Source organism: Gekko japonicus, unplaced genomic scaffold, assembly GCF_001447785.1.
Source record: "Gekko japonicus isolate JY-2015 unplaced genomic scaffold, Gekko_japonicus_V1.1 scaffold231, whole genome shotgun sequence".
NCBI classification, from domain to species: domain Eukaryota; kingdom Metazoa; phylum Chordata; class Lepidosauria; order Squamata; family Gekkonidae; genus Gekko; species Gekko japonicus.
The window spans coordinates 1-12,344 of NW_015165837.1; the positions used below are offsets into that span (position 1 = coordinate 1).

The 12,344-nt window shown below is 41.1% G+C and overlaps 1 protein-coding gene across 1 annotated transcript in view; it reads left to right on the forward strand.

The window, feature by feature from the left end:
• Positions 1-10,655: 10,655 nt before the first annotated feature.
• The window catches only part of DYNC1I1 (dynein, cytoplasmic 1, intermediate chain 1), a gene marked incomplete at its 5' end in the record, with an annotated part of 137,295 nt that continues 135,606 nt past the window's right edge, over positions 10,656-12,344 (forward strand). Inside the window, one exon of the mRNA XM_015410934.1 lies at positions 10,656-10,745. Coding sequence (XP_015266420.1) covers positions 10,656-10,745 — 90 coding nt within the window. The remainder of the gene's footprint in view (positions 10,746-12,344) is intronic.

The following is a 12,344-nucleotide window of genomic DNA, read 5'->3' on the forward strand; positions in this document are numbered from 1 at the left end:
ATTCAATGTGTGTCCTTTTACTACTAGTGTTCATTGAGATAGCAGACCATGAGCAGAGTGGAATGATCAACAGATTGGAGAGATTGAGGGACAAGCTGGTTAAGCTTAGAATGTGCAGTCAACAGACCACGGCCCCGCCCGACACTGTGTCAGCGATGGAAATGGATCTTAACTGTGCCTCCCCTCAACAACCTACCTTAACATCACTCCTGGTAGGACAGGAAAGTGAGCCAGCCAGAATGCAACGTGGCCCAGTGGATGATGGGTCAGAGGCTAACAAATCTCAAGACATGTATAAGGTCACAGGCTGTACAGCTTCGAGGAATGGTAGTGTATTTTTTGACAAAAACAAGACACTTAATCAGATAACGGCGTCTGAATGACTGAGACATGAACCAGCAAGCATTAACTTCAATATAGTTTCATGGGATACTGTGGGATGGAAGAACAAATCTGATGACCCCACCTTTAAAAATTTCCTGGCAAGATTCGAGGTGATCTTACTTCAAGAAACCTGGGCCTATCATGAAGTTGCTATGGAGGGTTTTAAAACCCATTCATTATGTTCCTTTAAAAGGAAACATTTTGGTCATCCTCAGGGGGGCTTAGCTATACTCTGGGCCAGCAATCTAAATTGGGAAGTCCGCCCATTAAGTGATTGTGGTCATATAGGGCAGGCTTGTATGCTAAAGAGCCCTGGGAAATCTGTAATTGTAATTAATATCTACCTGCCATCAGGTTTAGCAAAGGAACCTATGGCTGATTGTTGGGAGAAGCTTTTCTCATATCTAGAGGGGTTAGAGCAGAATTACCCAACCTCAAACTTACTGATTGCTGGTGATTTTAATGCCAGGGTAGGGCAGAATAATGGAGTGTTGGCTGGGAAGACGGTGCTTGACCCTGAGGAGACTATCCCTAGTTGTCTCTCTGAACGGAGGCTGGTGTATATCTTGCTCAATTCTGTGTGAGATTCAATCCTGTCATCCTGAATGGATTACACCCCTATGACTACCCTGATGAATTTACGTTTATCTCTCCATGGGGCTGTAGTGTGGTGGACTACATGCTAATCTCACCAGCCCTCAGGGAAGAGTTGAAGGCCTTTGTAATCTCTGAATGACCTGAAAGTGACCATCTCCCATTGACTTTGAGGTTGGGTGTCTCTGTCAGTCCCAGTAGGCAGGGCTGTCTGAGAGTTACAGGTGGCTGTGTGTCACCAAAGCTACCTAGGGTTAGTTGGTCACAGAGGGCTGTGGAACTGACTGCCAAGCTCCTGGTCCTAGTAATTTAGATAAGTTTGTAAGTCTATCTGACAATACATCTTTAGAATGGATCTCATTTTATGATAAGCTTGTTAATGACCTCTCCGGGATCATGAGGCTACAAATAAAGCAACAAAGGGGCAGTGGGGAAGCCTTTAGGCATGGGTGGTTCGATAATGAATGTCAGGTGATGAAGAATCACTTACGTGAGATTTATCAATGTTATAGGAGGTCAAATTTAGCACAACCCCCTCCAGAATACTTTGAATCTAAAAAGGCTTTATACCAACTTTATAAGAAGCAGCAGAAAAATTTTCTGATTAAAAGTTGGAAATCCCTTTTGCAGGCTACAATTAGTAATGATTCAAGGAAATTTTGGGCCTTGGTAGCTGAGTCCACTTGAGATGAATTAATATCTGCTGTTGCCTCCACCCTTTGGCCCTTTAGTCTGTCCTTTGACAACTTAGTTCTGTCTTGGGCACAGGGGTCCCACCCCTTGACCCTACTCACTTCCCTCAGGATAGACTGGGCATGAGTACAAAGGGATGGAACCATATCACAGAAAGAGCCAGAGGAGCCCTAAGGTGACTGTAGTAATGTCTCTCTTCTAGCCAGATGAAGGAAATAATGGGCCATGTCAACAAAGAAATGCCATGAGGGCATATCTTGGAAATTATGTAGGCATAAAACATTTTGTTTTATGACAAGGGGGTAGACTAGTTGATACAATGGATTCTTCCCAACTCTAGTTCTACGAAAATAAATGAGGTTTGGGTTGTTTGAGTACCACAGTGACCAGCTCCTATTCCTGGCAGCTGCTGTGGTTGACTTTTTATGTGCAGTATGCAATGGTACTGATGTTTCATGGTCCTAAATCATGAACATCATCATAAAATGACTGTGACCCATTGCATTTTTGTTTAAATTTTTTTTGCCATTTCATATTGCAAGACATTTTCTACATTTCTGTCTCCAATACCATGCATATGTTTTCTAACCATATTTTTGTGTTGTGCACTGAAAAATTTGCACAGCACCCAGAAAGCTCTGTATGGATCTGTCGTGATAGATTTGCATGACCATGTTTTTCACACACTGAAGATAATCACTGCACAATAGCTTGGTTGTTTATAGTTTCTATCATGTGTTTGTTTTCTTTGTCAAGACTTTTTCAAAATGTATAGGCTGTAGCTCTCATTGGGAGAAGAGGCTTCCTTTGATAAACTTACGTATTGAAATAGTTTTGCAATGTTCTTATTGCGGTATTTTATTGCGGCTGTCTGCCAGTGGACTTTTACTCATCTATCTTATTATGTTGTGCAATTTTCTTAGGAGACTCATGTGACTTGCTGGTGTATTTCAGTTTGCTATTTGCTATGTGACTACTATAGCCATCTTTATACATCAATTCTTGCCTGAATGTGTTTAGTGGGCTGCCATTCAGTTTGTCTGCTAAGGGGTTTATGTTATTTTTAGCAGAAGAATGGCCCATGTTTGGTCCATACTGGCAATGAACAAGACACTGATATTAGAAAAAAATTTCTTGCCACAACCAAGGAAAACGTAGTCAGGCCAAGGAAAATCTGTCTCTAGGATAAGACAGATGCTTTCTTTAAGAAACACAAACACCCTTCTATTTTAATTAGTAGGAAAATAATTATATTGAGAATTACTAAATCTAATAGTTAAACCAGTTTGACAGCTTGTAACAGGGACTGCTTATGAAGCTGACTTTGCCAGCTCCAGGATGTTATGTGATGCCAAAAGAAAAATCATAAACAAAACACTCGAAGGCATTTCTTTGCCATTTGGCTGTAATACTCCCTCATTTGTCACAAAATGGAAAAAGAAGACCTGCCTTTCCAGGGCAGTGGCTAAATGCTACGAAAACAAAGCTGAGTGAAAACACAAAATCAGTGCTTGGTGGTGAAGCTAAAAACTGAGAGATGGATATTGGAAATGCCACACCAGGAGGTCTGAGAATCCACAAACCAGGAATAGCACATACAATAACTTTTAGAGACGCTTACAGAGGGTACCATTAAGCAAAATTAACTTATGCGGGTCAAAAAACAACCACTATGAACAGTTTAACGGATAGGTCTATTCATGTTTTGCATGAAGAACTCCCTAACATTATCTCAAGGAAAAAAATTCAGAAAAGGAGTCATGGTAATTAAGACTATATACGGAAGTAAACTTTATTTTGCATAGATATTGTTCACCTTGCAAATTTATTCTGAATTTAAGCCCCTCAACTTTTCTAGTTTTGGAATTATGGCAGAATTTCTGGGAGGTAATTGCTGAGTCCACCAATTGTTAGCCCTTTGCAGACAACCTATTTCCATTGTTTTCTACCACTAGTTGATAAGGGAAAACAGCTGGTTGTCCGAATCCATCCACACCTCAAAAATTACCAATTACATAATGAAGCTACAGTGGGTTGCAAGTCCTGCCCCACTCTGCAAATATCCACTCAACTCACATATTTAACGTAATAATTTGGTTCTGAGAAGAGCAAAGTGTGCAATTAGAGTCTACTAATGAGCAATGACAGATTGAATGCCATAAGCAGATAATGCACAGAATGATACCCCACACTTCACCAATCCCATATATTCATGGTGAGCCTTTTCTCCATTTGGTTTATAGAATTCCTTAGCATGTATGATTAACATTGGAACAGCAAGTGTGTATGTGTGGTTCCAATCTAAGTAACGAATGAGGGTGTGTGTTGTTTCAGTTCTACAGGTTGCTGAGGCAAACTGAGCATAGGGTGACCCTCAACCATGAGTCCTGCCTGATAATTACCAGGGTTGACAGCCTCCATGTGGGGCCTCGAGATCTCCCAGAATAACAACTGAACTGATCTCCAGACTACAGAGATCAGTTCCCCTGGAGAAAATGGCTGCTTTGGATGGTGCTACTTATAACATTATACTCCACTCCCCACACCCTGTCCTCCCCAGCCTTCATCCCCAAATCTTCAGGAATTTTCAACCCAGACTTGGCAACCCTAGAAATTTCATAATGTAGTTCCCATGTCCAGTTTGTTTCTCGATCCTCTTAGCTGTTTCACTATCATTAGTATTTCTTTGCACACACTCCACCACTAGTTCTCTTCATGGCGAGGCCTCCATATTTCTTACCTGTCCTTTTTCTTAGAGCACACAGCCATGTGCATTTGTATCAGACTCTATACACAGCCCTAATTCATGGAATCAGACATTCCGCTTGATCTACAAACTAATTTGGCATTGATTTAATGACGTGTTCTTAGTAAGTGAGCCACTTGTAATTACCCAGAATTAAAACATGGTGCTATCAGTCTGATTCAGCATGACTCTAGATACATAAAACTGTAGCCATGAGTTACAATTTCTTAACTAGCCTTAGAGGTGCAAATCCATGGAGGTGTAAATCTCACAGTCCAGATGCTCCACAAGTCATAGCCATTGACTTGGTAGTGCATGTATCAGCAGTGAGGGGGGTCTGTTTTACATAAATCTTAGATGAATATTTAGCCACTTAGCAAACCAGCTGAACAGCATGAATGCTAGCCGCAGAAAAACTGAAACCACATGTCCCAGTGAAAAATATTTTTGAGGGGGGGGGATGATTGCTGTAGCTGCTGGAATGTATACCTCCAAAAACAGAAACTATGGTGGTTTTAAGAATGTGTGAAATGTACATTATTCTGGTGATGAAGGATGTTCTCTCACGGATTGAAGATGTTCTTATTTTCCTTCATAAATATGGTGGTGCTAAGAAGAGGCTATCTGGTGTTGAAATAATAACTTATCTCAGATGTTTGGAGATACAGTTGAGGTTATGCTATAATAAGTGGGTTTAAGCAGTTCTGCATTTTGCACAACAATTGCCTCAGGTACCTCAAAATCTTGGTTTTGTTTCCTGCAACAATCATGGGGTTGAGTATTGCCTAGATTTCCACAGGCACAAGGAGAGTGGGGATTTTTGCCATTGATTTCCCCCCACCCTTCTTGTGGCAGCTGTTCTCCTCTCAAATTCTGTTCCTAGGGGACGAAAAGAATAGGTTGGGGGGGGGGGAATTTGAGACAGAGGTCTCCACAGTGGGAGGGATTGGCAAAAACGACCCCTTTGGGCCTGAGGGAATCTAGACAAGATCAAAGCAATGAAAAATGTGAGTGATGGACAGTGCTTTTCCACATCTGTGTATGTGTGCCTGGACATCCTGATTGCTCAACAGGTTCCTTACATTTATGCATGCCATTCACATCTGTCGGCCACACTTCAGGCATTTGCTGCGATAGCTCAGTGTACTACCTGCCAATAAATTGCTGTGTGAGTAGCTGTTAAGCATGCAGGACTTCAGTTTCTTTCAGACAGACCACAGTAGGCAACCTGTTGCTTGGTTTGGTCCTGGCTTCCAAGGTTAGAATTGTGTGATTTTCTTGAAATGTGTGTAGAAATATATGTTGCCACACCATTGGATGTGTTTATATGTATGATTGTCCCTCATATAATGAATTGCACTGAAACCAGTTGAATTAGGTACTTCAGAAGATTGGTGATGATTTAAGAAGTATAAAAAAAAAGAAAATGGATTTAGGGATGGAACCTTGGCTATAAATCTTTCTATTTGAAATTCAAGGCAGACTGGTCATTCAAAAGCGTAGTGAGCTGTTCAAATAGAAGCATTGTTTCAATGGAAACATTGTTCTGACCACCAGAGACCTTCTTTATTTCTACAGCCAATGTCAAAATGAAGTTATAAAAGGAGAATTATTTCAAACAACTATGAGTCATTTGTGAGCGTGAACCCCATGGGACAGCCTTGCATGGCAGAGATGACAGCAAAATGTATGCATTTTTGAGCTTTAAAAATTAGAATAATGTACAAAATTACTGTCATGGAAAAACAATCACAGCACATTACAGGCAAATTAATGACTGCTGTGTAAACGGAGAAAAATGACTTTGGAATCCCCCCCCCCCATTTTTGTGTACAAATCATATATCACAGTGCACACAGAATGCGTTCTTGTGCAAACTTTCCTCAGAAACGTATTCCGCTGCAATCAGTGAGACTTCTTTTTAGGTAAGTGGCATAAGGGTGTTTGTACCTGGAAAGTGCTGTTTATTGAAGCTACCAAGCTAGTCTGTGAATATTTGCCTGGAAGTAAATGCTGCTAGGCTGCTGACATGAGGGAAAGGAGGGGGCCTCTTTTGACCACCAAAAATGGGTGGGGGACCCAAGTGGATAAAAGCCACATGGGAGGGCAATGTGGTAAGATTGAGTGGAAAAGTCAGTAGGAGCAGCCAATGGAGTTCAGTGGAACTTATACACCTTTACTTATTACGTTTATCTGTTTAATCCACCTGACTAATTTAATTTAGCTGACTAATTTAATTTAGCTGACTAATTTAAATCTATGGTTGATTAATTGTGAGGGTTAGTTTGAAGCAGTGACAGCCAGTTATTATTGGTAGTGGCGCGAGTTAAAGGTGCACGTTATTTTTTAAAACTTATTTTGGTTTGCAGCTAAAATGAAGAAAGGAAATATTATAGGTGTTATTTTCTTCTAACGATGAAGGAAAGAATTAATTATTTAAATTAATCATTTTGTCTCTTAACTTCATGTGGCTTTAAATACCTTAAACATTTAAAATGTAATCAGTCAATAAATTGGTTAAGTTGTAGATGAGTAATACATACAAAAACAGTTCTGAAGCTCCTCACAGTGTTGATCTGTTTATGTGACAGGAGATGAAAAGCGGGATCTGGGTAGTGTTTGGGGGCTCCTTCCCTCAGCTCTTACTCTTTCTGATCCTGAGGCTAAAGTAGACATGATGTAAGGAGCATTTTCCTCCAGAACATTTTTATTAGTAAATGGGGCCAAGGTATCGGAGAAGGGAGAGGTTCATCCTTGCCTCCTTACAGTTTCCTGACTTTAGTTTTCCTCCCCCCCCCCAATCTATTTGCCATGAAGGGGAAAGCATACAGGTTGCCTGTATGTTTTCTCCATTTGGAGCACTCAAAGCAAGGGGAGGGGGCTTTTGAAGTCGGAAAAATGGCAGGTTGGAAAAGTCTTGTCTCACCATAACATGGACCCAATCTTAATCTCCCCAGGATTTACCAGCCTTTTAAAAATAATCCAGAGATAAATTCACAGATTTCCCAGTATGATGTCTTTCTCCTTCCCTCTACCTTGCCTCACTTGGCTGTGGGGAGGGGGAGGAGGGCAGCAGCTTCCTGCTGTGCCACTGGGGAAAGAGGAAGTTGCCAGGCCTTATCCTGCTGCCAAGGGGATGAGGAGGGAGGGTACCAACACAGCACAGTGCTGGGCCTTGCCCCTGCACCAGGGGACTAGGAGGGTAGGCAACAGCTCTTCTCTGTGTCTGGTGGAGGGCAGGTGGGGTGTGGAAGCTGGGTGCAACTTTCACCTCTCTGTGGCACAACAAGGGTTGGGGGGAGAAAAGAGGCCTAGGGTGCCCCAATTCCTTGGGCCAGCCCTGCTCTAGATCAGGGCCTGTGTCTTCAGATGTGTTTAAATGTCACCTTGGAATGGTTAGGTTAATGTTTTGTTTCACTCTGGTCCAGAAATCTAAAACCTGATACCTTTGATCTCTGTGAATCTTCATAGTGAACACACTTGGAAACTGACATAAAACTAAGCGTTCAAAGGTGATTCTGATGTTGGTCTTAGGATTCAAGGTTTAATTTCCGTTAATAGAATTCAACATCTGAGGGTGGCACAGTATGTTATAAAAAACATCTGTCTGGCATCAAAAACAAGATCCCCAATATGAGTTCCCATACTGCCCCTTCCTAACATGTAGTCCAATTTACCTCACATCTTGCAGTTATTTGAGCTTTTCCCCATCCTTGTGTCACTGCACTGACTGACTTTGGTGTGGTAAAAAAACACTCATCATAAGGACTCAAAGACATGAGGTAAGGTGAACTAGAGATTACAAGAGGGGAGTGGAAGAACTTGACTGAGCTGATGTTTTCAACACTCCAGTTCTTGCTCTGAGTAATATATGAATCAGAATTCAGAAAGGCCCTGAGATATAAAGTTGGTTTCTACCAGTTCAGACTATCAGTTCTTCTGGACTCTGTAGCAGATCTCTTTCATATTCCTGCTTGCTAACATATAAGAGTTCAAAGCTGGGACTTTCTGCTCTGCTTCTTCCCTTCCAAATGGTGCTTAGTGCCTATAGGTGTTTCTATTTGGTTGGTTTCATTTCTGGGACTTTCATCATCATAAAAATGTGTGTTGACCTGGATGTTCAAGCTCTGTATAGCTGGAGGCAAACCGGGCAAAATACAAATAACAGGAAAGGATGAATATGTGAGTAGGGTAGAAGAAGGAAAAAGGAGGAGAAGAGAGATTTGCATAGGTCAGGAAAGGGCAGTAAAACATCTGCTAGCGGTAGCTGACATGTGTCAATTTTCAGTGCTCATTAAATTCATATTAATGCTGAACTGTTCTTAAGCTCCAAATGCATCTCGTGGCTGGTGGGTTCTGAAGTCCAGCAGTGATGGCTTTTCAGAACTGTGCCATGCTTGTTTGTTTGCCAGTGGCATCTGACCCAAGGTCAGGATTCTATTTAACCCCTCCTTGTAGGTCAACAGACAAATTAATCTGGTGAGAATTGAATTGGAAATGAGGTGTTTGAATAACAGGTGTCTTGTTAGTAGTGTAGCTGCCAGGCTGAAACATGTATGTGTTTTTTTCCCCTTTCCTGGCTCAGAGAGGCCTCTGGGGACGAAAGTCAAACTTAGACATCTGAGAGGGAAAGTTGCTGCAGGGGATAGAAAGGAACAGGTGACTCATTTTAGAATATCTTGGAAACTTGGAATTTAGAAACTTGCTTCTATTATACTCCTGGCTAAGTCTGTGCATAAACTATTGCCAGGGACCTGGAAAGAGAAAGAAATTACAAAGAATACAACCCCACTTAGATACTTTCTAACTTATGTGCATGACTTCAGGCTATTTACTCAGAAGTAAATCCAGCTGAGATCAATGGTGTTTACTCCCTGGCCGCCACACATAGGCTGCAATCACACACACTAAATAATCCACTTTCAATGCACTTTCCAACTGGATTTTACCAGTTCACACAGTAAAATCCAGTTGGAAAGTACATTGAAAGTTGATTGAAAGTGGACTATTTAGTGTGTGTGATTGCAGCCATAGTATCACAGGTCATAGTTGTTGTTTAAAGCAAGCCTCCATGTCATATTTCATAAACTGCTTTTGTAACTTCACTAAGCTTCAACATTATTTGCCATGTAGGCTGTTTGATGAACACAAGCCAAAAAACATCTGGGCATGCATAGCTGGTTGCACAAGTCTCTTGGGATGCTTACAGACAAGACTTTTTAATATGGGAGACCTTTTTGGGGGGTCCATAACTGGGACCCCAGAAATGTAATAAGCCTCCAACTTGGGAAGATTGTAGAAGAGTGGGTGGCAGGGTGAAGTTCCCTGTGTGTTTGGTGTGCATAGTTTACAGGGGGTCCATTCTATACACTTTTGAACCTGTACCTCACATTCCCCTAAAAGCACTTTCCTGGGGGCATTTTCTGGGGGGGGGGGATAACTATGCACATAACTTGGAGGACACGTACAGAAGCATCAGGGGGAGGTCCCCTGCAAGTTTGATACCTCTAGCTTCCACAGAGTCTGTTCTATATACTCCTGAACCTGCACCTGCCATTTCTGCCTTTTCCCAGAAAGCACTTTCCTGGGGGCACCTTCATAAGAAGAAGAAGAGATTGGATTTATACCCTGCCCTTCACTACCCAAAGGTGTCTCAGAGTGGTTTACAAACTCCTTTCCCTTCCCCTCCCCACAACAGACACCCTGTGAGGTAGGTGGGGCTGAGAGAGCTCAGACAGAAACTGCTCTTTTTTCAAGAACAGCTCTTATCAGAACTATGGCTTGCCCAAGGTCATCCAGCCAGGTGCAAGTGGAGGAGTGGGGAATCAAACCCGGTTCTCCCAGATTAGAGTCCATGCACTTAACCACTACACCAAACTGGCTCTCAGACCCCATAAATCCATAAATAACTTAGACCCCATAAATCCAATCATCACCAAACATGGACAACAGGTAGAGGAGAGTCAGCTGGAGATCCCTTGTGAGTTTGGTGTTTCTAGCTCACCACGGGGCTGTTCTACCATGTCATGAACTTCACAAACCAAACCTGTTTATTTGGTACCAGAAAGTTTGTGACTGTTTGTCTTTGTGAACCGGGCATTCCACCAAACATAATCCAAACTGCATTTTTCCAGTTTGTGCCATCCTTACTAGTGTATTAATTGTGGCTAAATATCAGTGAAAATCTAATCATACCCTGAAAGAAAAACGTTAATTTTTCCTTTATTCTTTCTTGTAGAGGATGAGGAAGATGAAGAATTGGCTGAACCCAAAGTAGAGAATGATTCTGAGATAGAAACTCAAGAGAAGAAGCAAGATGTGAAAGAAGGTATGTGAATATAGTCCAGTCTAAGGTTTGGCTTCACAAATTACTATCATGCAGTGTGTGCTAGCTTTGTTAAGAGAAATTTTAATCTCACTTTACCCAGTTTCTCCTTGCAATCCAACAATCCATTTCTTTTCCTATTTTTAGGAATGTGGAGCAGTGTTCCCTCTAAGCTGAGTTAGTGTGAGCTAGCTCTCACTTTTTTAGCCTCCAGCTCACACCTTTAATATGCTATTCAGATCATTCCAAAACTAAATAAAGTTAATTATTCCCATAGTATGAGTAATAAGCTTGCCATTTCTGCTGAAATTCTTTCAGTTGTCTTTTGTTTATATCGAACTCATTTGTTATGAGGGCTGGATCTGACATAAATGAGACCTTGCTGGGCTGGACCATGTGTGTCATAAAATGTAATGCCAGGTAGCAGAGATATAAAACTTTATAAAGGACACAAACACAAAGGTTTTTTTTAACTTAAAATAAAAACATGCTTAAAATATTAGCACTCTTGCAATATTTTGTTTATTTAGCAGTGTCTGATAACTGACACCTCTTGCTCTGAATTATTGCATCAAAATGTCTGTGCTGTTGCAATCTTGAGTATGCTGCTCAGGTCTGTATCTATAAGCTGCAAACCAATGATGACGCAGCAGCAGCAGAACTGGAAGAAGCAGCAGAAGACACCCAGTTCCACTGCGGGCCTGACAGAAGCCCTCCAGCTTTCAGTTGGCTTTTGCCTATATCAGGGGTGTCAAACTCATTTGTTATGAGGGCTGGATCTGACATAAATGAGACCTTGCTGGGCTGGGCCATGTGTGTCATAAAATGTAATGCCAGGTAGCAAACACAAGGTTTTTTTTTACTTAAAATAAAAACATGCTTAAAACATTAGCACTCTTTCAATATTGGCTAGTTTTACCAATGTTGCATACTGAGCTAGTTTTTCTTTCGAGATCTCTATTGTAAGACAGTCTTCTGTCTTCCATCTCATTGCAAATATTACTCTGGCAGCTGTCAACATATATCTAAGTAGGTCTTGTGAGGTTCTGTCTATATTATCTGGTAGGATTCCCAGTAACATAGTCTCTGGTTTCATTGGAAATTTGATTTTTAAAATATTTTGAATTTCTTCATGTATATTTTTCCAGTATCTTTTCATCTTGATGCAAGTCTACCACATATGCTAAAAGGTGCCATTTTCTTTTTTACATTTCCAGCAAGCCCCTTTGTAATTCTTATCCATCTTTGCAATATTTTTTGGGGTGATGTACCATTGGTAAAACGTCTTGTACCAGTTTTCTCTTAATGCTTGGCTAGCGGTGAATCTAGTACCTTTAATCCATAGGTTTTCCCAACATTGAAACTGTATTTCCTCACCGAAATTTTGCATCCATTTGATTATGCAGGATTTGACCTGTTCTCCTTCGGAATCATATTGAAGCAATAACTTGTACATTTGTCCTAATAAATGGTCTTTAGATTGTGAGACAATCTTTTCAAAGCCAGTCAGTTCATTAATAACTCCTCTCTTAGTGCAGATATCATTTTTTAATCTGGAAGCAAATTGCAAGTATATCCACCATTGAAAGTATATCCTTTCCG